Genomic DNA, 25871 nt, shown 5'->3' on the forward strand with positions numbered 1-25871 from the left:
TGAAGACAAAACTGAAGGCAGAAAGACCCACAAACAAGCAGCACCTGAAGGCAGCTGCAGTAAAGGCCTGGCAAAGCATCTCAAGGGAGGAAGCTCAGCATTTTGGTGATGTCCATGGGTTCTAGATTTCAGGCAGTCCTTGAATTGCAAAGGATTTGGATCCAAGTATTAAAAATAATTCTAATATTTGATTGTTAGTTTGTCCAGGTACTTTTGAGCCTGAGAAAATGGAGGGACTCCATTTCCATAGCAAAAAAAAGGCTGTAAATCCAAAAAGGTTAATGCAATATTTGTTAAACCCCTTGAATTAAAGCTGAAAGTCTACACTTCAATCACATCTTGATTGCTTCATTTCAAGTCCACTGTGGTAGTGTACAGAGGCAAAATTACAAAAATGTCCAAAAACTTAATGAACCTGACTGACTGACCTGACTGACTTTATAAGCATGTGTTGCTGTCATGGCTGTCAAAAAAATCATAGCCTTTGTGTTGTGCAAGAGTAAAAACCACTGATGGAAACAAAACTGCAAAGTTTCTGGCAGCTTTTTTAGATACATGTTTTCAGCTCACGATAAAGAAGAGAGAAAGCTGTGTTCAACATGCCATATCACAGATGAAGACAATTAAAATTTACATTTTATGTTGCCAGTCACATTTTGCTGCTTGAAAATGTGTTGTGTAAGTACATTAAAGTGCTTTATTGCATTGAGCATCTAAATGTTATCTGCCACAGAGCAGTTGCAAGAGCGCAAAATTTGTTCAATTAGTGAACTTTGTGATTAATGCATGATTATTGTAATCTGTCAGTCAGTACAGATATTTGACTTTATTAAACCAGTGTAAGAGTGCAGAAATAAAGCATAATCAACAAGCACAATCTGTGCCTGCCTTGAAGTGTGAGACTGAGGCCAAATAGGAAACCATGTTGTGGATTTAAAAATTTTTTTTTTTAATGAGCAGTTGTCTGGGCAGTGTGAAAAATATCCACTATGTGTGGGGAAACACGCATGTTATTGTGTGTCTCTGTGAAGGCCAAAGCCTTTGAACATCAGACAAACCCAAGAGGAGGAAGAAAAGATCCTGCCTTGCCCAATGTTCGTGACTTCAAAGAACACAATCAGAAGCAAGCTGAACTTCGAAAAAAGAGGGTGAGTTTTTATCTCTTCCAGTATGGGAAACCTTATAGATTAGATGTTTTTCATGCATCCAATAGGTTTGTGTGATATTGATTTTTTTTTTTTTTCCCTGCTCATGATTTACCATTTTCAAAAATCACAACCAATTTATTTGGCCACAACCAGTAGCTTAAAAAAAGACAGGAAAATGAACGTTTCCAACATTTCAAAAGATTGCTCTTTGGCATATTTTGATAACCCAGTGATAACCCAGTACATGTGAGCACTGATGTTAAAATGCTGTGCTCCAAAACAAAATGCTAAAGGTTGGCAGGTCTGATAATATAATATACTCAGGGTAAACATCACTGAATATTGAAGCAATGTAAGATTGTGTAGTGACAATAAAATCACTATACTGCACAAACCTAGTGTACAAGCCTCTTTCTGAACTACAGAGGTATTTAACATTTGGTTAGAAATGTAAGAAATGTAAAATGACATCAGAGCATCTAAAGATTGTGTTTTGTTGTGTCTCAGCTGGAGGAGCAGCACCAGAGGCAGCAGCTGTCCAGGGATAGGGAACTTATGAAGAGAAGGAGTCTTGATATCTTCCAGAAAGACATCCAGGAGCGACAGCGAGAGTTTGAACAAAGGGTTGGTGGCCATCCAGGTGTACAGTAATAGAACTGTACTTCATGACATTTTTGCATTGTGGCCTTACTGTGGATATGATTCAGTGGTTATGGATTATTTTAGTTGCTTTAGTCTTGTGTTTTGATTAAGCCTAATGCAACTTAATGCAATATTTAAAGTTTAAACACATTTAAATCGCAATGGCTTATGAAAGATCTTTTCCCAAGCAAACCACTTATTCGATACTACCCAACACCAGTATCGAATTAGGTGTGCATTTTGCCTAATTTGTTTATTCAAATATATGTAAAAGTTAATGAACAGAAGTTAATGGTTAACTGCTAATAGAGGAAAAAAATGCTTTATTAAAAATGCTTTATTAATAGGTTGTAATAAAGTATCATTTTCTAACTGCAATTAAACGTTCTTCCTGTGGTGTAAATGTTAATGTAATGAACAGGAATAATGAGCAGGAGTATGAATTGCACAACAAAAGCTTTACTTTATCTCAGCTCAATATTATAGCCTACTGTAGCCCAACTGCAGCAGCTTGAGCTCTGAACATCAACTAAAATTCTTTGTTCTAATTGCCACTGACTATGTGAGAAAAATCTCTGGTCTTTATTTGTCCTCTTTGGTCCTATGTTTTCTGCATGTGGACATCATGTTAAGAGGATAGTTTGCTAGATTTGTGCACTTTCCTCATACACTGTGAATATTTGAATCAGGTTTTTGAATATCTGCCATAGCAAAATAGACATCATGGCCTAATAGTTTCAGTTTGTAGACTGTTTGTAAACTGCAGTGTACCTGTGCCATCGCAGACACAGTAGAGATAGAAGGAGACAACATAGTATTTTTGACTGCTAATAAAAAAAAAAAAATTTGGGACAATTAGCCAGCAGAACAAAATTCTATGAACAAAATTATCTGTTTGTCAGATGTCTGACAGACCTTACCTCAGGAGAAGAGACTAGAGAGACTGATATGATGATGCTTATGATCAGAGTGATTACTTGTTTTCTGTTTCTGTCTTCTGTTTATTATTTGCATTTTATTTATTATGTATTTAATTAAATGCAAATTAAATCATACAATAGTAATTGCTTTTAGACAATGTGTTGGTGTCTCAGTGGAGTCAGAATGGAATCTTTAAACGCAATTTTCTCTCAGTTTCACATAGAGCTCAAACTCATACTCAATGTGTTTTTGGGGTGTGTGTGTCATGTGCAAGCTCCGCCAGCTCTATCTCCATCTCTCAAGCTTATGGCAGACACTGAAAGCACAAAGACACAAATAAGTCGTTTGGTGGTAATAAGACACAGGTGAGAATCATCACACATTACCTGCCAGTTCAGCCTGCCTCCAACACTGTCCACAGCCAACACTCGACCACACCCCCACTGCCACATACAACAATGATCAGCTCAGGCTGGGGAGCCATCTGGCCAGCAAGGAGAGAAAAATCAGAAGAATGCAACAGTGAGCCCACACACAAGACCATTTTTAGCTGGCAAAAAGCCTGCTCCATATGGGTATAGATCCATATACTGGACTGGATCTGGCACTTCCTTTTTAATGAGGTCAATCAATAGACTGGTGACATCTGAAAAGTTAGGTACAAACCTACGTTAATAGATGCCAGCATCAAGAACTACCTCACCCCCTTTTTGATCTTGGGTCTCAAGCAGGATACAATCACAAAGACGACAGGGCTGCTCCAGTCCCTGTGGGACTCCTTGATTACTCCCATGTCGAGCATAGACTTGAGTTCCTCTCAAACAACAGTTTTCTTGTATTCAGGTACATGGTAGGGGTGGCTGCGTACCAGCACACCCTGGGGCTCTCAGTGTGGTGCTCTAACCAGGTTTGTGTGGACAGGTAGTGGCGAAAACACATTGGAGAATTCCCTATGCAACTTGACGACCTGTGCTCTCTGGGATGGCAAGAGATGGTCTTCAGAGGGGAATTGGGTGAAATGAGGAGGGTTTTTTTGTTTTGTTTTGTTTTTTTTTTTCTTTTGTATATGTGACCTAACTCACTTGATATAATTTGTTTTTAATGATTGCAAAATTTGGGTAGGTGAGATTATTCGACCATCGATTACTCACATGGTCAAAGGTGTGGTGAAGAGACTTGCGCATCTGTTCCAAAGAGAAGTCCCCCAGGGCAATCCTCATGGAGGCGGGTAGGGGGTGCAACCTTCCCACTCCTCCGAGTCATCAAGACTTGGGACAGACGTTGATGGCCCTGGCACCACCACCTCAGCCAGATCTCTGCACACATCCCTCACCTCACTACACTGCAGCAGGACCCATCCACCATCATAATTTTTAACATCTTTCTAAATCCTGGTTAGTTTGTCCCCAAAATGAGTGGGTGAATGAAGCAGGGACTGACTGCCACCTCAACACTGTGTTTGACCCTGGTAATTTATTAATACGAGCACCAGTGAATATTCTTGAATATCCCAGTGCACACACTTTACCTTCAGCGATCATGCATTTCCCAGTGCCTCACCTTGAATCAGGCTTTGGTGGATTTGAGGTCTGGTTACAACCTGAGTACTCCAAGGCTTGATGTGTTCTCCCTTGGATACTCACAGGTATGTTGTATGTTCCTGCTTGATTGGAGGAGGCCTGAGGTGCATTAAGGATGCGGATCATTGTTCCTAGTTCCATGAGAGAACACTGATCCTGGAAATGCCCAGATTCTTTGCAGCACCAACAAACCTGCCTGGGCTTTGCCCCACTTCTGGTGAGCACAGGATGTTCCCCATGTGTAGAAACAGATGGAGATTTTAGAGAGGCAGGAGAGAGCGGGGGCAAAAAGCAGGATGAAAACGGGGTCCAGGTTTCAGGGCCCAGGTACCTCAGTCCCAGGGAGTTGGAACAGGAGGGGGGAGAAGGGAGAGAGGAGAGCGTGTGGGGGGGGAAAAAAGAAAGTTGCCTTGACCAGGAACCACAGCCAGTTGATCCTCTACCAGCTGAATGGGTTCATCCAGGGATGGGGGCCGGTAGCACTGAACCAATTCCACTGTTCCTGTTGGGAGTCAGTGGCATGCTCAGTGGCATGGTCTGCATCACCAGCATTCACCAACTGAAAGGAGTCCTTCAGCTGCTGCGCATAGGTGTCTGGTGTCCCCGCTGCAGAACTGCCCTCTTGATGCTCTGATACTCCAGCTGCTTACTTGTAGGCAGCTGCCGGGCAGCAAGCTGGCCTTCCCCAGACAGCAAGGGGAGGAGTTGCAGGGACCATTCATCCTACGGCCATGCCCGTTTCATGAAAAAAGATTAATGAAGGCCTCCAGATCATCACTGGAAGCCATCTTGGTGATTGTCACAGGCTGGGTGGTGGAAGTGTACACAGCTGGAGATGCAGTGGACTGTAGCAGTCAGTCCTCAGCCTGCTCCTGGACAAGGGTGTCAAAGCGTAGCTGCTGCTTGTTGTGCAGGTCGAGGTGGGCTTGGTGTTGGTAGATTTGCTACAGAGTGTTGGCTGCACTTTTAGTTTCCCTGGTGCTTCTCAGTGCACTTTCCTTAAAAAGAAATACCACATAAACGAGCCATCACTCACTCACTCACGACTTTCGCCTCGCTCCAGTTCAAAGTAAAGCTCACATGGAGCCCAATCTCACGTTCCATGTGTATTTGGATTTGTGTGTCATGTGTGTGTGTCGTGTGCAAGCTCGACCAGCATTATCTCCCTCTCTCAAAAAGCACAGGCTGGTAGTAATAAGGCACAATTGAGAATCATCACACATTACCTGCTGGTTCTCCCCCCCACCGCACCTAGTCTTGCTTAAAAAATGAATTAATATATTTTTTTGTGTGCAGGAAATTGAAATGAAAAATTTGGAGAAACATGTTAGTTTTGAAAATGAGAATTCAAGGAAGACGTATTACAGAGAATTTAAAAAAGTAAGTTCATGCATGTCTGCCAGTTTTCAATTGTATAATTCCCAGTATGTATTTTTTTCAGTAATGCACTATTTGTTGATGTTCCACCAGGTAATTCAAGTTTCAGATGTTATTTTGGAGGTTTTGGATGCTAGAGACCCGTTAGGCTGTCGCTGTCCTCAAGTTGAGCAAGCTGTTGTCCAGAGTGGAGCCAATAAGAAAATTGTTCTTGTTCTTAATAAAATTGGTAAGTGGAAACAACAGAAGCAAAGCAAAGTTCCTGCATGTCAAGTTGAGCCAAATTGGGTTGAACCACAAGAAGAATTAAAGCTGGTGCATGTGATTTACAGTACTGTGCAAAAGTCTTAGGCACATGCAAAGAAATGCTGTAGAGCAAAGATACCTTAAAAAATAATGAAATTAAATGTTTCTACATTAAAAAAATACTATAAAGAGCAGTAAACAGTAATAAATGAAACAAAGACAATATTTAGTGTGATGACCCTTTGCTTTCAAAAAAAATAGTAGTCTTAGGTACAGTTTGTGCAATTTTGTAAGGAAATTAGCTGGGAAGTTTTACTGAGCATCTTGCAGAACTAGCCACAGTTCTTCTGGAGACTTTGACTCCAGCAGGTTTTTTCTATGGAAAGTGGTCTCTTATGTAATATGCTGCTTTCTTTACTGCCATACAAATGTTTTCTGTAACATTTAATTTTGTGCTAGAAAACTAATGTTTGGAAATCTAAAATGTTTTTGTACTGACTCGATAATGTAAAGATGAATGAGACGATTGATCAGAATTTCAGATTTCATTTCCTGATATTTACATCTAAATATGTTAAACAACTTGGCACATGGCACCTTTTGTTGGCTGAGCACCCAATATTTAGGTGAGCAAAAGTATAGGAACAGACAGCCGTAAAGTAAATTAAAATAAATAACCCTTAATATTTGGTTGCATATCCTATGCTTGCAATAACAGCATCAAGCTGGCAATCCACTGACATCACCAAATTGTTGCATTCTTCTTTTTTGATGCTTTTCCAGGCTTGTATCATAGCTTCTTTCAGTTGTTTTGGCGGTTTCTCTCTTCTGTCTCTTCTTCAGGAAATGAAATGCATGCTCAATACTGTTAAGGTCTGGTGATTGACTTGTCCAGTTTAAAACTGTACACATACTTTCCCTGATGAAGTTCTTTATTGTGTTGGCAGTGTGTTTTGGGTCATTGCCTTGCTGAATGATGCAGTTCCTCCCAATTAGATTGGGTGCTACTGCTAATTTCATGAGTTATGTCATCAATAAAGAAGCTGCCATGCAAGCCCAAGCAATCACACTACCTCCACTTGACTGATGTGCTCGTATGTTTTGGATCATGAGCAGATCCTCTCTTTCTTCACACTTTGGTTTTTCCCACACTTTGGTAGAGGTTAATCTTTAGTTTCAGAACTTTTGTGGCTGTTCTCTGTATTTCTTTGCAAATTACACTCTGGTCTGCTGATTCTTATTGGTGAGGAGTGGTTTGCATGTTGTGGTATGGCCTCTATATTTCTGCTGTCACAGTCGTCTTTGAATGTTGGATTGTGATACCTTCAACCACTGCCCTGTGGAACTTGCAGTCACTGACTATTGTTTTTGGGTTTTTCTTCAGAGTGCTCAAAGTTTTTGTCAACTGCTGCTGTTTTCCTTGGCCGACTTGTTTGATGTCTGACTGTTGGTACACCAATGGTTTCTTTCTTTTTCAGGACATTCCAGGGCATTACAGGGTACACCTGGGCAACAAAAACACCTATTATTAACATGTTCCAATATTTTTGATCACTTGAAAAATGGGTGGGTTCAAACAAAAGGTGTCAGGTTCTAAGCTGTTTAACACATCTCAAGGTTCAAACAACCTTGGCGGTGAATTGGCCTTGCCGTTCCAGTACTTTCAGAGGGGACTGTATAGTGCAACAGTAGTTTCTAAATGTTTGTATTCCTTAAGACCTGGTGCCCAAGGACATTGTGGAAAAGTGGATTAAGTATCTTCGCAATGAGTTCCCTACAGTGGCCTTCAAAGCTTCCACCCAGCAGCAGAACAACAATTTGGTGAGAGCCCTGGTGTAATGGTGTGCATTCATATGCAATTGGCTAAAAACAATGACTGTATGTATGAATGGACAACATGGTAACATTCACTCCCATTGTGTGCTTTTGAAGCCTGCTTGCACAGTAGATAAGGCCGGATGGGCAGTGACGTCCATCTTTCACATGCCCATTTTAGAATATGGACACTATGTGCGCATCTAAGATTCATTACCTAAAGTCCAACTTAAAACTATGCGTTGGCTAGTATGGCATTATTAATTAATATGTATATAAAATGCTAAACTATATAGTCACATAATTCACAGGTATATTGATTTTACTGTTGATAGGCAAAGATTTTAGAACTTTAACTCATGATTTACTCAGCTACAACTGAAAATATACTGGCAAACAGCAGTCAACATTTACACTTAATGCAAACTAGGAAAAAAAAAATCACTGCTCTAACAATTTTCATCTAGCTCTGACACCTGCAGTAAGTTAAGTGCTCTAATATCCTGTGTTCAATTTGTCAGTGCAGTTCGTTTAAAAAGGCTTGACTGGCTAAACTTACCAAGATATTTTGAGTCTTTTCTAAGGTCATACAGTCAATAAATTATTATGAAATTTAGCTAGTTATCTGCCTTCGATTGTGCCTTTACTTTATTTACTAACATTGGTTAACTATGTATAATCAGTACAGCGAGCTAGGTTAGACATCACAATGAGCAACATACCAGAAAAACGGCAAAGAACTCCCTGCTGAGGATCTGCTAGTACAGCAGAAAAAGACATGGCTTTGCTATAGAACTGTAAAGAGCTTCAGGTGCACTTTCATCTGTCATGGCCAAAGCCATCATTCATCTCATCCATCACGGCCTTTTATGTATGATAAATCCTACACTATAAAACCTATTTATCGTAAGGAAAAATGTTGTTCCTCTTTCAGCTGCTCCCGTTAGGGGTCGTCACAGCGGATCATTGGTCCGCATATTTTGATTTGGCACAGTTTTTATGCCAGATGCCCTTCCTGACGCAACCCTCCCCAGGTTTATCTGGGCTTGGGACCGGCACTGAGACCGCACTGTTGTACGCAACCCCAGTGGCTGGGGTAGGTTCCCTGGCCGGGAATCATACCTGGGCAATAGTGGTGAGAGCGCTGTGGTCTAACCACTAGTCTTCCAGGGACCCCCTATCACAAGGAAAAATATTGGGGGAAATATTAAGGTCAACTGAGCTTGTAAAAATGAAAGAACACTATTCCCAAAAATAATTTGTGGAGATGTAACTTAAAATGGGGGCCTCAGAGACATTTTGGCTTCACTTCTGAGACCCTGTTACAACATCCACTCATAAATACAGTCATTGGCTAAAGGGTTTTGACCTGTTGCTTGAACCTGATTTGTAGTCTTTGGGGCTACAGACCAACTAAAGATTAGGATATGCTTTATATAGAAACGTAGCCGTGTGCCTGTGAGCCAGGCCACTCAGGAGCTCCTGGGCAGCAGTGCATGTGTGGGGGCTGACTGTCTCATGAAGCTGCTCAGCAACTATTGCCGCATCCAAGACATTAAGACCACCATAACCGTAGGAGTAGTTGGTGAGTGCTTTATCACGTTACCTCAGCAAGGCAATTTTTATTAGGTAAAATTACTTTAATCACCACGTTCTTTAATTGTTCTAGGATTCCCTAATGTTGGAAAGAGCAGTTTGATTAACAGTTTGAAGAGGGCACGAGCTTGCAGTGTAGGAGCTACACCTGGTGTAACAAAGTAAGTAAACAACTTGTTACATTGTGTTCTTGCAACTGTGGTTGTTTGTCCCATGATTTTGTCTTCGCTTATCTAATGTTACCAGGTGTCTACAAGAGGTGCATATAGACAAACACATCAAGATTTTGGATTGTCCTGGTATTGTCATGACATCATCAACCAGTGATGCTGCTGTGATTCTTCGGAACTGTGTAAAAATCGAACAGTTAGTCGACCCAGTTCCAGCCATTGAAACAATTTTACGACGCTGCAGTAAGAAACAGGTGGGTAATTCTCATGATATAATGATGTTATTCTGATCAGATTTTTAAATTTCAGATTGCATTAAAAAAATTCATTTATTTGATATCTTTCACTTTGGAACATAAACAGTTATAGAAGTCTAACCCCACATTAAAAAAAATTACCATTGAAATAAACAGGTTTTAAATATTTAAAACAAAGAAAGTATTTGTTCAGTATCTTTAATAATAATATTTAATAAGTCCCTATTTAAATGTAAGCAAATTTGTGATATTGACTGTTAACTGCTTTGTACACAAGGTCAGATTTTCTTTATCGTTGATCTCTTCTATTGAAACATGTGTTCAGACGACACTCCAATGGATTTGCTCTAAAATGGATCATAAGGTTTTGGACAAACTTGTGGAATCCATGCCAGCTCAAGTGCATACTATCATTAAAGCAAAAAGGGGACATGCCAAATACTAAAACTCTGAAATACTAAGGAATTCTCTCACTCATTTTGTTTTCAGTAATATAATTTGTAATGAAAATTGTTGTTGTAAATTAGAAAAGAATGCAAAATTGAATCATTTTAGACTTTTGGACCCTACTGTAGGTCTGAAATTATAGTGAGTTTTATTATCGAGACTTATATTGATAATTTTCCATATTTTTATAAACATTTTCTAGATACTGCTCAGATAATCTACCGCAACAGAAAAACATTTGACCAAAATGGTGAAGTGGATTGCTAATTTTAAAACGTTTAAAACAGATTTTAAGACTTCGTGTGCTTTTTTGCTAACTGCTCTAATACCCTCAATTTATGAATAATTAGGTTTGATGAATATTCATCAAATTTCACATTACAGAAACATAAAAGCTTGTTCCATTTTTCTTTTTGGTATTTATCAGTCCATAGACTGACATATCAGTCCTTCAGACTGTTTTGGTACCAACCAGTTTTGGACAGAGTGAATAGACTGGGTTTCTCAGTTGCTAATAGGTACTGGTGCAAAACCTAGAACTTTCAGTCCTTTTTCACACTCACCAGGACAAAGAACCTGTGGGAAGGAAGAGTCACAAGGTGCAGTTCTTTTGTGGTCACAGAATCTGATTCTTTCCCAATTACAGTGGTGACCTTTCTTGAAGACTGGAGTGCTTTTCACTCTGTGAAGGCAGGTTTGTATTATAAGGGGATCCATTTCAGCCTTTTGACTTTAATAGCTGACCGAAGTTTTTCGACACACGTGAGGAAGCTCAGGCCTTCTTTGACAAACACTGTGGTAATTGAGCATCCAGTGGGACCATAGGATTCACCGTCGGCATTTTGTGCTGTTAAGAACATGTTTTATAACACGTTTCTCAATTTATTTATTTACTTTTTTCGTTTGTAGAGAAGTCATTTAATTAGAGATAATGGTCTTTCTTGTTGCCCATGCTGGGCGAATTTTTCTCGATTGGTTTGTTTTAGTGGTACTGCTTAATGTTTGTGTTACCGGCTTCAGACCTAGGGGATATCTGAGTCGGCAGCAAATGATACACAGGCTGATGAGCACTGTGGATCGGTGTGTACTGTGGGAAACATGAAGAGACAGACAAAATGTATGCCTTTCCCTGATCACTTAAGTTTATTACTGAGTAAGGAATATCATTTTTCAATGTGCTTATGGACTCAGTGTGCTTATGTCAAGTGCATATGGACAATACAGAAAACAATAAAACGGATTGTAATCATTCAGCATGTATGTAAATAAAAAACATATTTTTGAATATTTAATCAGTAATAATATGCATATATTTGTACATATGTACTTAGTCTCTTTTACATTAACAATTATACTCAGATTTAGATAATACTGTGGCATTTTTGGTTATGAAGCGAATGCACCAAAAACAAACAGAAAATGTCAATGGATAATGTCTTTTGTTCAGTCTTTCATGTCTTCACTCTAGTATACCCATACTGCTGGCACAGGGTAGTGGCATACGTCGGGTAGTATGGGGTATTCAGTAAGTGAAAAGCTTGCTCAGTTGAGTTGAGGTCAGGTGACTGACTCTGCCATTTAAGAACATTGTATTTCTTTGCCTTAAGAAGCTCTTGAGTTGCCTTTGCAGTATGATTTGGGTCATTATCCATCTGTACTATGAAGGGCTGTCCTAACAGTTTTGCAGCATTTAAATGAATCTGAGCAGAAGGTATAGCTATACACTTCAGAAATCATCCTGCTACTTGTATCAGCAGTCATATCAATAAACACCAGTAACCCAGTTCCACTGGCAGCCATACATGCCATGCCATAACACTGCCTCCACATGTTTGACAGATGATGTGGTATGCTTTGGATCATGAGCCCTTCCTTTTCTTCTCCATACTGTTCTCTTCCCATCATTCTGGTACAAATTAATCAAAGTCTGATCTGGCCTAATCTGTTCTTGGGTGTTACAAGTGGTTTGCATCTTGTGGTAAACTGTCTCTATTTGAAGTCGTCTCTTGATTGTGGACTTTGACAATGTTACACCTACCTCCTCCAGAGTGTTCTTGCCTTGGCTAGATGTTGTGAAGGGGTTTTTCTTCACCAAGGAAAGAATTCTGCGATCATCCACTTTAGTTGTCTTCTGTGGCCTTCCAGGCCTTTTGGTGTTGCTGAGACTGTCCTCCACTCCTAAAGTTTTTGCTATCTCTCTGAAAGGTCTGTTTTGTTTTTTTCATCCTAATGATGGCCTCCCTTACTTGCATCGACACCTCTTTGGGCCACATATTGAGCGTTCCCATGGACAGCTACCAAATGCATATTCAATGCTTGGAATCAACTTCAGACCTTTTATATCCATAATTTTTCATGAAACAAGGAAACAGGCCACACCTGGCCATGAAACTGCTTATCATTCAAGAGTCCAATTACTCTTGAGCCTGTGAAAATGGAGTGACTCTGCAAAACATGGCTGTAATTCCTAAATGGTTAATACAATATTTTTGTTAAACCCCTTGAATTAAAGCTGAAAGTCTACACTTCAATCACATCTTGATTGCTTCATTTCAAGTCCATTGTGGTAGTGTACAGAGGCAAAATTACAAAAATTGTCATATATATATATATATATATATATATATATATATATATATATATATATATATATATATATATATATATATACACACACACACACACACCAATCAGCCATAACATTGTCCAGGTGGGATGGATGTAGATGGGATATATTAGGCAGCAAGTGAACAACAATCGGTTCTCGAAGATGATATGTTGGAAGCAGGAAAAATGGGCAAGCGTTAATGATCTGAGCAACTTTGACAAGGGCCAAATTGTCATGGCTAGACGACTGGGTCAGAGCATCTCCAAAATGGCAGGTGTTGTGGGGTGTTCCTGATATGCAGTGGTTAGTACCTACCAAAAGTGGTCCAAGGAAGGACAACCGGTTAACCAGCAACAGGGTCATGGGTGCTCAAGTCTCACTGATGCGGGTGGGGAGCGAAGGCTAGCCTGTCTGGTCCGATCCCACAGAAGAGCTGGGAATTGCTGAAATTGCTGATAAATTGCTCAAAAAGTTCATGCCGGCTATGACAGAAAGGTGTCTGAACAGACAGTACATCACAGCTTTCTGCATATGGGAATGCATAACCGCAGACTGGTCAGAGCGCCCACGCTGTCCCCTATCCACCACCAGAAGTGCCTACAGTAGGCATGTGAGCATCAGAACTGGACCATGGAGCAATGGAAGAAGGTGGACTGGTCTGATGAATGTTTTCTTTTACATCATTTGGACAGCCGGGTGCGTGTGTGTCACTTACCTGGAAAAGAGATGGCACCAGGATGCAATATGGGAAGAAGGCATGCTGGCAGAGGAAGTGTGATGGACTGGACAATGTTCTGCTGTGAAACTTTGGGTTCTGGCATTCATGTTGATGTTACTTTGACATGTACCAACTACCTAAACATTGTTGCAGACCATGTACACCCCTTCATGGCAATGGTATTCCTTAATGGCAGTGGCCTCTTTCAGCAGGATAATGCACCCTGCCACACTGAAAAAAATTGTTCAGGAATGGTTTGAGGAACATGACAAAGAGTTCAAGGTGTTGACTTGGCCTCCAAATTCCCCAGCTCTCAATCCAGTTGAGCATCTGTGGGATGTACTGGACAAAAAAGTCCGATCCACGGAGGCCCCATCTCGCAACTTACAGAACTTAAAAGATCTGCTTCTTGGTGCCAGATACCACAGCACACCTTCAGAGGTCTTGTGGAGTCATGCCTCGACAGGTCAGAGCTGTTTTGGTGGCGCAAGGGAGACCTACAATATAGAAAATTGTATACACACACACACACACACACACACACACACACACACACACACACACACACACACACACACACAATTTTGTATTATTTTGTATCTATATTGTAGGTCTCCCTTGTGCCACCAGAACAGCTCTGACCCACATGTGCATAGCATAACAGCATACAAATTCTATACAAATAGTTCATGTAGTTCGTTGGAGCCAAAAAATAAAACTGAGTTCATATCTCTGCAGTGCTTCATTTTATTGACACCAAATTTGAAAGCTATTTTGAGGACCATGTTCTGAGGGAGGACAAAACCATTTGCTTGACCCCTCATTTTCTGAACAGGAGTTTAATGTACAGTGTTTAACAGAAATGTGGATTAAACCAAATGAGTATGTAGCATTAAATGAAGCTAGTCCAGTGGAGTTAATTTTATGCCAAATGTTTCAATTTAAATAACAAAATCCACAAACAAAATATAATCAAAATGTAAAAAATAGTTTGCCAATGCAAATAAAAAAAGATTACTTCTGATTCACACTCATTTTGTTTTAATTTTTTCTATTTGTGGATTCATTGATGCAGTTTAATTTTTGGTTCTGGAATCACTGTTTTAGAATCACACTTTTACTCCTGAAATCTTTTTTTTTTTTTTTTGCTTCTGACTTGGCAGATTCTTACAGGGGTGGGCCTTAGAAGAAGGTGTTCACCTTAAATCTCAATTAGTCAACTGATTTTGGAGTGGGAGGTGCTCTGACAGTTACCCACGCCTACTCCATTAAAGGTCCTCTCTGACATGGCGGAATGAATGGAGCGGAATGCTCATTAACAGCATAAAAAAAATTAATTAGCATTAAAATGCCTTAAATGCACATTTCACAGGTTTTAGAAATGCAGCCAAACTAACACCATAAAGAAGATTTAGATTGTATTTTCACTCGTTGCTTTTTGAAATCGTGTACCAGAAAAAATTATGTTTTGCTGGGGGTCTCTGGGAGCGCGAACCAGATATTAGCGAATGATATGAGAAGAGTTAGAGCTTTAACTCTTTAAATGCAAATTTAAAGTTTTGTGCTGTGGTTAAAATCATTTAGTGGCAATGTGTACGAGGTCCGGTGTGTGTTGTGCAAGAAAGTTTTAAAACTCGGAACAATGGGGATCAAAGCTTTGAAGTCCCACATGCAGTGTGAAAAATAGAAAGCGGCTGCGGAAACCTGTCAGAAAACACTCAGCATTTCTCAGTTCTGTTCTGGCTTGCCCACCTCAGTACCACAGAGCAGTGCTCCATGCTCTGCACCTGCATCAGCTTCAGCATCAAGCACAGCGTCTTCAGCTCCAGCAGACATCTGAACAACTTTTGGCTCCACCGCAACACTTAGAGCCGAGGTATTCTGGTGTTGTTCCTTTTGACGAATAGAGGAACAAAATGTTCTCTCTGACAGAACCTGAAAATTTCTAAATCACAATTTACAAATAAAGAATTTTTGTAAACCATTGATACACCCATCGTAGTGGGTGGCAGCATGAATTTTCGATGCTGAAGAAAAAAAATATCATGGCTAGGACGAGGAAGAACATCATGATCCATGACCAGGTCAGGACACAGATAAGCACATGCAGTACTTCTCTTGTTATGGAAGTCATGGTTGGTGTCTGTCCTTTCTAGATTATGGAGCATTTTGGAGTTCCAGACTTTCACACGACACTCGACTTTCTGGCACTGCTTGCCCATCGTCAGGGCAAGCTGAGAAAAGGTGGGCTGCCTGACAGCGACCAAGCTGCCAAGAGTGTTCTCATGGATTGGACAGGGTGAGTTTTGCATTGCAAGCTATGTCAAAGTCTCAGGCTGATTTTTAACAAACTGATTTCAAAAAGTGGTCTAGACTCATTATCAGCATAAGTTGTGCCAATGATTTTGTGTCCAGGTTTGTTGGTAGAGGACTGACAATTGGTCTATGTGATGAATTAGGTCATTTAATTAAACTCTGTTCTAAAATTAATAGTTTAACATGTTATTTAATCATTACCATTTGTTTGTTCACAGAGGACGTATCAACTACTTCACACATCCTCCAGAAACACATGTACTACCAACACATGTTAGTGCTCAGATTTTAACTGAGATGAGCAAGGAGTTTGACTGGGATGAACTGGAGAAGGGCAACCAGGAGACCTTAGCTGGTAACAAATCAATAAGCAGCAAAAAGCAGCAATTTATATTTTACAGCAATTCTGCTATTCTGAGTTTAGTAGTCTTCTAATAAACATTTAATATAATGTATTTTAGAATGTAACCCAGGAAATGTTGAGATGGCCTTTTGCATGACCACATCAGGAATGACTGAAATGGGCCATGAAGAGCCAGCAGAAATAGAATCCTTAGACATAGACTCCCAACACACATCGGAATCTGTGGATGCAGATGACGATTCAGAGGTGCATCATTTTTATATGATTACCAACTGCGTGTTTCTGACAGCATAAATGTACAATTTACACAGCCAGTCCACAATCGCATGTAAACTGTTTTAGGGTGCCTATTAATATCTGGTAAGGGACTACAGATTAAATTAGCCAAATTTAATTAATGGGCATAGTCCCTGACTAATAAATTAGTAAAAAGAAAGAAAGAATCTAAACATTCTTGGTATTTTTCTGGATTTTTTCATATTTGTGACAGTCAAATTTATTTTCATCTGCTTTTAAGTTTGGACTCATGACTGTCGAACTCCAAGCTGGAAAAACAAAATCTGGTGCAGTGGGGGTTCCGGCTCCCAAGCCTGTTGACTTAGATATTCTAGATGTTGACCCACTTCAGCAAGGCCAGGCACTTCTGGCTGCTAACAAGAAAAGGAAGAAGCAGCAAAAAAGAGCAGGTATTTATGCTCTCAGCCACTTATAAGCCATATATTTGACTTGCAAAATATCATTTATCACGTCATGCAAAAAATTGGTGTATAGTACAAATTAATGATTTCTAGGAACAATTTTGTTGTCATGTCAATTAGCAATCAATCTGACCATGTTTTGGGTGTTATTGTAAACACTTGATTCTTATTTTTTCTCTCTGGTTTTTCCATAGACAAACTTGCCACGAAACTCTCAGATTCTCTCACGTCAGCCATGAATTTTGCCTTTCTGGACAGCTGAAATTATGAGAAACAAGTAGAACTCGACACCAGCAGTGTGAAATGCCTCTCTCACCAAAAAGTCTGGTGGTTCTTTTTGTTAATTTGTATGCCTCAAATACCATTAAAATATACTTCAAACAGGAAGGAAGCAACTGAAGATCTATTTCAGACATTTAACCTGGTGTGACTGTGACCCTGTTTGGATCGATTCCAAAATCTAACCAGTTCATCTGCTTACAAACAGTAATTTCATACTGATAAATCCTACAAAGGCTAAACCATGCTTTAGGCATGTATATTTCAGTGATGTACATGTGTTAAATTCTAATAAACATAACTGCTCATTCCTTATGTACATCTCTCTTGATGTATCCAAAGTAATGTACAGAGATTCTGATTTTAAATGTTGGGGGAGTAAGTCAGTCCCTTCAAATACATTTGTTAAATTTTATGATGGTGTACATTATTAGAGCCAGAGACCATGTCCAATTTTGCTGTCTTGTACTCCTGGCCATGGATGGCTGTGGCATCCTAACAATAGGGCAAACAAGGTGGCCATTTCAGAGAACGCTTGTGTTTTGCCACCTCTCAAAGTTCTTAGGATGCCAGAACTACCTCCTTAGTGTGTCCTCAAGGTGTTCTGAAGCACCAGACATGTTACTGTTTGGTGGAAATAAAACTCCCCTGAAGAAGAGTAGAGAGAACCATGCTTTGTCCAGAGACTCAATCAAAAAGGTGTTTATTATGCCTAAGAAACAATGAGAATATATTCCCAAAGAATCTGATACAAGAGGAATTCACGTAACAGACTGATTTAAAATTACAGATACATCACTTCATATATTGCACAGTTGGAAAAGACAGGGTTACATGAGGTTACTGGACTGCAGAGGCATGATAAAACTGTCAGACTGGTTTCTTCTGTGGCACCAAGTAATCAGAAACTAAAATCTTGATGTGATGAAAGGAAAACATCACACAGCATTTCAGATATAGGAAGTCATCACAGACAATGTAATCAGCTGCCTGACCTGTTCATGATTATATTCTAATTAATTAAACTCATTCTTACTGAAGTCACTAATTTGATCATTAGTGTACATCATATTGGTAGACTAGATAGAATAAATTACAAAGTTGTAGGTTTTTAAGTTTGGGTTAAGATCGTTAGTAAAATCGAAATTTTTCTTAATTTTTTTAATTTTAAAAGAGTGTCCTTTTACTGAACCATCAAGTCTAATTAAATGCAGTACATACGCTGCCCAGGAATTATGAACTTCTGTACTACAGATGAGGTATAATTAAATTTGAGATAAATTTGACATTGTATATTGTACCTATTATTATTATTATTATTATTTATTATTTATGTGCTGGAATCCTATTGTTTTTGCTGGGATTTTTTAAATAATTTATTCTGATTCTCTGCTGAAATGAATTGAGCAGACCAACCCATAAGTCATAGAGACATGATACTTGGTCAACACATGGTACTCCCTCCCATTTCCCAGGCAAGTGAGATGGGAACAGTCGGCCCAAATGTGGTGCTGTAGAGCAGGGTTTGCCATTTTGGTCCATATCACATGAACTGTGAGTCCAACAAACTAAATTATTTTTTTCACTGATTTCTTGGGTTCTTTCAAATAAAAAAGTCTCAAGCTCTACATAGCTCTGCCCACTTAGATTTTTTGCTATATGCAAATATGTGAAACCTACTTTTGTGAACTAGTACTAGGATTTTTTTGCCCATGTTCACAAAATTGGTGTGAAACTACCGAGCGTGAACTCAATTCATTTCCCAATTCAATTTTATTTTAGCATGTTTAACAATGGCCATTGTCATGAAGCAACTTTACAGAAATCCAGATATGGATTTAGATTTATCCCTAATGTCCAAGCCAGAAGTGACAGTGGCAAGGAAAATCTCCCTGAGATGACATGAGGAACCAGACTCGAAAGGGAACCCATCCTCTTCTGAGTGACACTGGATAGCGTGATTGAGTCATTATTCATTCAGCTGTATGCTATATAGGTCAAGCAGTGCAAAGTAGGTACCATTGATCCACAGAAGGAAGGACTTTTATAGCAACTGGAAGGATGTAAAACGAGTGCACATCACCCCTGTGAACTATCTAACTGTCTAAACGTCATCCTGGATGGACTGTGAAAGAGAGGAACTTCCTCTCTCAGGCTGATCGCCCTGCACTCTGGTTGCAAAGAGGTGGCTCGCAGTTGTCTCTGGTTTGTAAAGAAAATGGCTCACATCGCTCAACGGTGTAAAATCAATTTTCATAAGCTCAGCTCTAATGCAGACCACCCATTCACATACACCGATCAGCCATAATATTAAAACCACCGAGAGGTGAAGTGAATAACATTGATTATCTCGTTACAATGGCATTTCGAAGGCCGGGTGCATGTGTTTTGCTTACCTGGGAAAGAGGTGGTACCAGGATGCACAATGCAGACCATGTAAACCCTGTTATGGCAACAGTATTCTCTAGTGGCAGTGGCCTCTTTCAGCAAGATAATGTGCCCTGCCACATTGCAAAAATTGTTCAGAAATGGTTTGAGGAACATAAGGAGTTCACAGTGTTAACTTGGCCTCCAAATTCCACAGATCTCAATCCGATTGAGCATATGTGGGATGTGCTTTACAAACAAGTCTATCCAGGGAGGCCCCACCTCACAACTTACAAGACTTAAAGGATCTGCTGCTAACATCTTGGTGCCAAATACCACAGCACACCTTCAGAGGTCTTGTGTAGTCCATGGGTTTATACACACACTCACACACTTGTTCTCTCGTGCATGTGCTCACACACACAAAATCATTAAAAAATTAATTATTAAAAATATTATTTATATATTTTAACATACTATTTTAACATTTGAACGTTTGTAATTTTAATTTCTAATTAGAAGTAGAGCATCAGGATGGATCAGGCAGGAATGGAGGGCAGATGGAGTCAGAGTCATCGGCATCGCAGCAGGAGTAATGTTCAGGAGTAATAGCTCAACAAAGAGAGAACACAGATTATTAGGTATGCTCTTGTACTGTAGTGGTTTTAGACAAAGTACATTGTGTGCAGAGTGAAGGCAGGGACTCTGGCAAGACTAGCTGTGACAGCATAAAGAGAGCTAGAGTTAGAAGGAAAGAGAGCTAGAAGGAAACATGGGTATGAGGGCATCCTGAGACACAAATCACCAGCTACTCCACCATTAACAAACCTGAGAGAACATGCAAGAGTGGGGGGACGACAGCATCCAAACATGCCATGCATGGCAAGACCAGGGAAGATGATACTATGTAAATACTGATCTTAAATTTTCAGGGAATAACTGCCCCACCCGGGGAATTCTACCTGGGGAAATATTTGATAGAACACAAAACTAGCCCTAGGTCATCATCAACAGAAGGGAGGTAAGGCCTTTCTGCTACGGCTCCCCAGCTCCTGAAATAAACTGATAAAACCTGCTGTTTCAAAATACAGCCTCCCTGTCAACAAAGAGGGGAGACTACTTACCATATAATCTGACGGCACGTTAGGCATAAATTGAAATCAGTCTACACACACACACACTGTTCAATAATACAAGAAACCCAAAAACAAAAATACCATGTAACATATGAGATGACGAACACAACTACAAACACTCAAAAAACACTTAAAACAACCAAAAATGGGGTAAGCAATCTCCAATAAACCTACACAGAAATGTTTTCAATTAGCTGCACGCTCAACATCCTTAACTTAGCAATACAGGCCGTCGATTTGAAACCTGGTCAGCAGAGCAAAAAATAAGAGTCCACACCATCACCACCACCACTCCCAAATCACCAAATCAAATAATAGACAACAACAAACAAAAAAACCAAATGAAACCAAACTCAAATAAAATAATATCGGAGTAAGACAGCAATGATCCTTGTGCACACGTCAGTGGTAGCCACGTAACATGGGAAAGTCCTATCAGCATAAGCCTACGAAAGATATAGCAAATCCGACACATGCAATCACCACACTAATACAATAACCACCAAAAAAGGTAAATAAACTTACCCGACGAAGGGTATCATCCCCAAAATGTAATCCTTCAAGGGTAAGGACTCGACTGCGTATATCCAAACTGCCGACAAACTGCGATTAACTGCATGAGACTACACATTACTGAGAACTCCAACGAGTCACTAAGCCCCATAGAGATCACTAAACCATCGGAAAAACAGACTTATAAAACATACATGGGGATTAAGCACTCGATGTACGTGCAGGTGAACGCACGAGGAAATCCAAAATCTGACACAAACAGAATGATCTGTTACTAATACCATGTCAAAAAGGCTTTTAGCCAAACCGCAACATGCTAGTACACCAGCACAGACCTTCAGACACTATCAGAAACACAGAAGTAGCGGATGAGTCGGACACCCCAGATACTGACGACCAGCTCTAAATAGGTGGCAGCCACCGCTGATTGGTGGTCACAGATGTCACACAATGATGCAACCAGGAATTAACCCATTCTGCCACGTATGTTTACCAAAAGAGTCTATGCCCTTAAACCCTTCAAAGATCTGCTTCTTCAATCTAAGAGAAAAGCTATAAACAAAAGGTTTAACTAAACAAATAGGTTTGGAGCCTAGACCGAATAAGACTGTATCTGGGTCCCAAGGACTAATTGGAAAGCTGTTTCAAAGATGTGGGGTTTTGTCTAAAAAAAAAAACCTCTACCCCTGCTTTTGTCTTCATTATTCTAGCTACTAATAAAGAGCCTGTACCTTTTGATCAAAGCAGGCATGGCAGATCAAAAAAGTCCAAAACTTTGCGCAGGTACTGTGGTGTGAGACCATTTAGTGCTTTAGAAATTATTAGTAGTATTTTATAATCAATGCTATAATCAAGAAATTTTACTGGGAGCCAGTGCTCAAACAGGGAATGATGTGATCTAATCATCTGGTTCTAGTAAGGACACTGTGGGTGGTGTATTCTGGACTGACTGGAGCTTATTTATGCACCTACAGGAACATCCAGACAGCAATATTTAGCTTTCGTGTACATCCATATTAACAAATGTGAAGACTTCGGAAACTGTTCTCTGGTCCGATGAGACTAATATCACTTTTCACTTAATGTGATTTGGTAACACAAGCTCAAGCTAAATGAAAATAATAACAGTACAAAATTCTCTCTCCCAACCCGTCAAGTATTGAAGCATGGGCACATGCCAAAGGCCAAAGGGTGCCTTTGGCTTCACTATACTGACATGCTCTGTAATCTTTTGGTTATCAAAGAAAGCACGTTTGCTTCAGCTCTCCAATGCAAAAAATATATGCTCCATGTTTTGTACTAGTCGTTACCGAGCAATTCACTGACACAGTCTATGTGTTTTTTTATCCTGTTTTGGTTTTCTCGATTTTCCTTTATTCTGTCTGAGTTTATGCTGTTCGTATATCACCTGAATTTAAACTGCAGTTGCACTGCACAACACAGGCAGGAAACATGGATAGGATAATCATATCCTTTCTTTTTTTGTATTGATATTTCTGTTTCCTCCCCCGGTCTAAAAACATGCGTTGTAGGCAGATTGGCATTTCACAATTGTCCGTAGTGTGTAAGTGTGTGTGATTGGATGTTACTTTGACACGTACCTATAAGTTGTGTGAACAATACAAAGTTTTTTTTTTTAAATAAAGTGCTAATTTAAGTACTTTAGGAAGAGGTAAGTCTTTAGATATCAATCATCTTATGGTAAGGGTGGCATGAACCTCCCAAATTTTAGACACTACTATTTAGCTTCATAATTTGCCCAATATGGATCTGGTTGTTCCCTAGTAGGGTTAATATTGGTTGGACATCGATAGAACAGTGGGAGATGAATTCCATCCCACTAAGGGTTGTTCCTTTTTTGGGGCTAACACCACTTACACATTCACCTCTTTGGGAGAAAACTACTAAAGCTTCGGGAGTAGCCGATAGTACCCTAAAAGCGTGGACAGGTAAAGTTATAAAGACGTTGGCAGATTTGCATGATAATGATTCCTTAATGAGCTTTGATTTGCTATCTCAGAAATATCCCAAAATATAATTTATTTAAATACCAGCAAATTAGACATTAGGTGAAAGAAATTACCCCTCAGACATTTCCCGATATTCCAGCACTGTCACAGTTCATCATCTCCAGGAAGTATTACTACTGTAATATACTACACAATGACAAATACTTTTAAGCCATTTGATCTTGAAACAGAAATGGGAAAGAGACCTTGCATCTACATATAACCCCAGAGTGGGACTATGTAATCTTTCTGATTGGAACTGCTAGTAAAAAATATCTATTAATGAACTGTAAATCTTCACATCCTCCATCAAGAAGGATCAACGAAATCATTTCATACTGCACTCCTGAGAAAATCCTTTTCAATATTAGGAAAACACCAAAGACTTTGAAAAAATTTGGGGCTCCTTTATGGACTGTTTACCCTCCCTCACTGCAAAGTAATTGTAATTGCACTTCCTGCACTATGAGTTTTGTGTTTCTCCCCTAGTGTAAGCTCTGTTCTCTTGGTTCTTTGTTTTTGTTTTTTTCATTTTTGTTTATAAAAGAAAAATGGCTGTTGTGATGTCATGTAGAATTTTCTTCTGTATCATAACTGGAAAATAAAGCTATAAAAAAAAAACAACAACAACATTCAGTGACATCACCAAAAACCTCCACAGGGCAAGGGTGACTCACCATTCGTAGGAGACTCTGAAATCAGAACTATAGGGGCCATACCACAAGATGCAGACCTCTCATCAACAGTAAGAACTGGAAGGCCAGATTGGAATTCGCAAATAAATACAGAGAGGAGCCACAAAAGTTCTGGAACCAATATTAACCTCTATTAAAGTGATGGAAATGCCAAAGTGTGGAGAAGAAAGGATCTGCCTGTGATCCAAAACATACAAGCTCATCAGTCAAGCACGGTGGAGGTAGTATTATGGCTTGGGCTTGCATGGCTGCTTCTGGAATGGGCTCACTAATCTTTATTGATAATGTAACTCTTGATGGTAACAGCTGAATAAGTTCAGGAGTCTAGAGAAACATTCTACATTCAACATGTCAATTTACAGAGAAATATATTCAATCTAATTGGAAGGAACTTCATCATGCAGGAAAACAATGACCAAAAAATACACTGCCAACACAACAAAGGACTTTATCAGGGGAAAATGTGAGTTTTAGACTGGCCAAGTCAATTACCTTAACCCAATTGAGCATGCATTTCACCTCCTGAAGGGAGAAACCCCCAAAACAAATAACAACTGAAAGATGCTGTGCTACAAACCTGAAAAAGCATCATAAAACAGGAAAGCAACAGTTTTTTGTGTCAGTGGGTTTCTGGATTGATGCAGTCATTGCAAGCAAGGGATATGCAAATATTAAGTGTTATTTATTTTAAGACGATCTGTTCCTATACTTTTGCTCACCTACAAATTGGGTGGTCTGCCACCAAATATGCCATGCTCTAAGTTGTTTCACACATCTACATGTTGATATCAAGAAATGAAAGCTGAAATTCCGATCTATCATCTCATATTCATCTTCTGATCTCAAACTGTGTGTGTATACAGTCATGGAAAGAGAAATTACACTTACACATCTTGCAGAACCAGCGACAGCTCTTCTGGAGACTCACACTTGCTTCTTATTTTTGCATGCAAAACCCAGCAGCCTTCATTAGGTTTTTTTGTCTGAAAAGTGGTCTCTTATGTATTATGCTGCTTTCTTTACTGACATACAAACATTTTTCTGTAACTATCAAAGCTGTCTCAGTATTGTGAAGTTTTCGGAAACTCAGATTGGAGGGGCTCAAAAAGATCATTAATCATAATTAATGTAAAAGATAATTGTGCAGTTTTGTCTGTAAAACACATCCCACAGATGCTTGATCAGATTGAAATCTGGGGAATTTGGAGGCCAAGTCAACACCTTGAACTCTTTGTCATGTTCGTCAAACCATTCCTGAACAATTTTTGTAGTTTGGCAGGGAGCATTATCCTGCTGAAAGAGGCCACTTTCATTAGGGAATACCATTGCCATGAATGGGTTGTATTTGGTCTGCAACAATGTTTAGGTAGGTGGTACGTGTCAAAGTAACATCCACATGAATGCCAGGACCCAAAGTTTCCCAGCAGAACATTGCACAGAGCATCACACTGCCTCTGCCAGCTTGCCTTCTTACCATAGTGCATCCTGGTGTCATCTCATCCCCAGATAAGCAACACGCACACACCATCTTTCCCCAATTGACCTGGGATCCCAGTACCACATAATGATGAGTATTCAAGGGGGTACATACCATGCATTGGTGGATTCGGGCTGTAATCAAACCTCAATTCATCAATGCCTGGTTAAAAGTAAGGCACAGTACGCTGAGTGAATGTGAGATGTGTGCATGGGAATGTGCATAAATATATACTAGTGGCTGTCATCATTCAAATCTGGGGACAAAACCATAAAATAGAGGTATCATTTATTCCTCACCTCACCCATCCACTGATTTTGGGAAAATATTGGCCTGCATTTCAGATGTTGTTTAGGGGAATGTGTGTGGATGCATCCTGTAGCACGGTGTGGGATGTGTGCAGTGTTAGTTGGGGAGGCGTTGTCAATATCAGCTCCATGTCAGGAATACACGGAGGGGGTGGGGCTTTCCCCTTGGAGCACACATGAGACA

At 39.7% G+C, this 25871-nt stretch overlaps 1 protein-coding gene across 1 annotated transcript in view; it reads left to right on the forward strand.

Annotated features, from left to right (window-relative positions):
* The window catches only part of gnl3l (guanine nucleotide binding protein-like 3 (nucleolar)-like), a 36355-nt gene extending 18858 nt beyond the window's left edge, over positions 1 to 17497 (forward strand). The window contains exons 3-15 of the mRNA XM_026935605.3: positions 1032 to 1148; positions 1656 to 1772; positions 5588 to 5671; positions 5762 to 5897; positions 7632 to 7735; positions 9170 to 9314; positions 9399 to 9486; positions 9572 to 9749; positions 15682 to 15824; positions 16060 to 16196; positions 16303 to 16451; positions 16723 to 16891; positions 17098 to 17497. Of these exons, the coding sequence (XP_026791406.1) occupies positions 1032 to 1148; positions 1656 to 1772; positions 5588 to 5671; positions 5762 to 5897; positions 7632 to 7735; positions 9170 to 9314; positions 9399 to 9486; positions 9572 to 9749; positions 15682 to 15824; positions 16060 to 16196; positions 16303 to 16451; positions 16723 to 16891; positions 17098 to 17165 (1635 nt within the window). The 3' untranslated portion in view covers positions 17166 to 17497. The remainder of the gene's footprint in view (positions 1 to 1031; positions 1149 to 1655; positions 1773 to 5587; positions 5672 to 5761; positions 5898 to 7631; positions 7736 to 9169; positions 9315 to 9398; positions 9487 to 9571; positions 9750 to 15681; positions 15825 to 16059; positions 16197 to 16302; positions 16452 to 16722; positions 16892 to 17097) is intronic.
* Positions 17498 to 25871: the final 8374 nt, after the last annotated feature.

Source organism: Pangasianodon hypophthalmus, chromosome 20 (assembly GCF_027358585.1).
Source record: "Pangasianodon hypophthalmus isolate fPanHyp1 chromosome 20, fPanHyp1.pri, whole genome shotgun sequence".
NCBI classification, from domain to species: Eukaryota; Metazoa; Chordata; class Actinopteri; order Siluriformes; family Pangasiidae; genus Pangasianodon; species Pangasianodon hypophthalmus.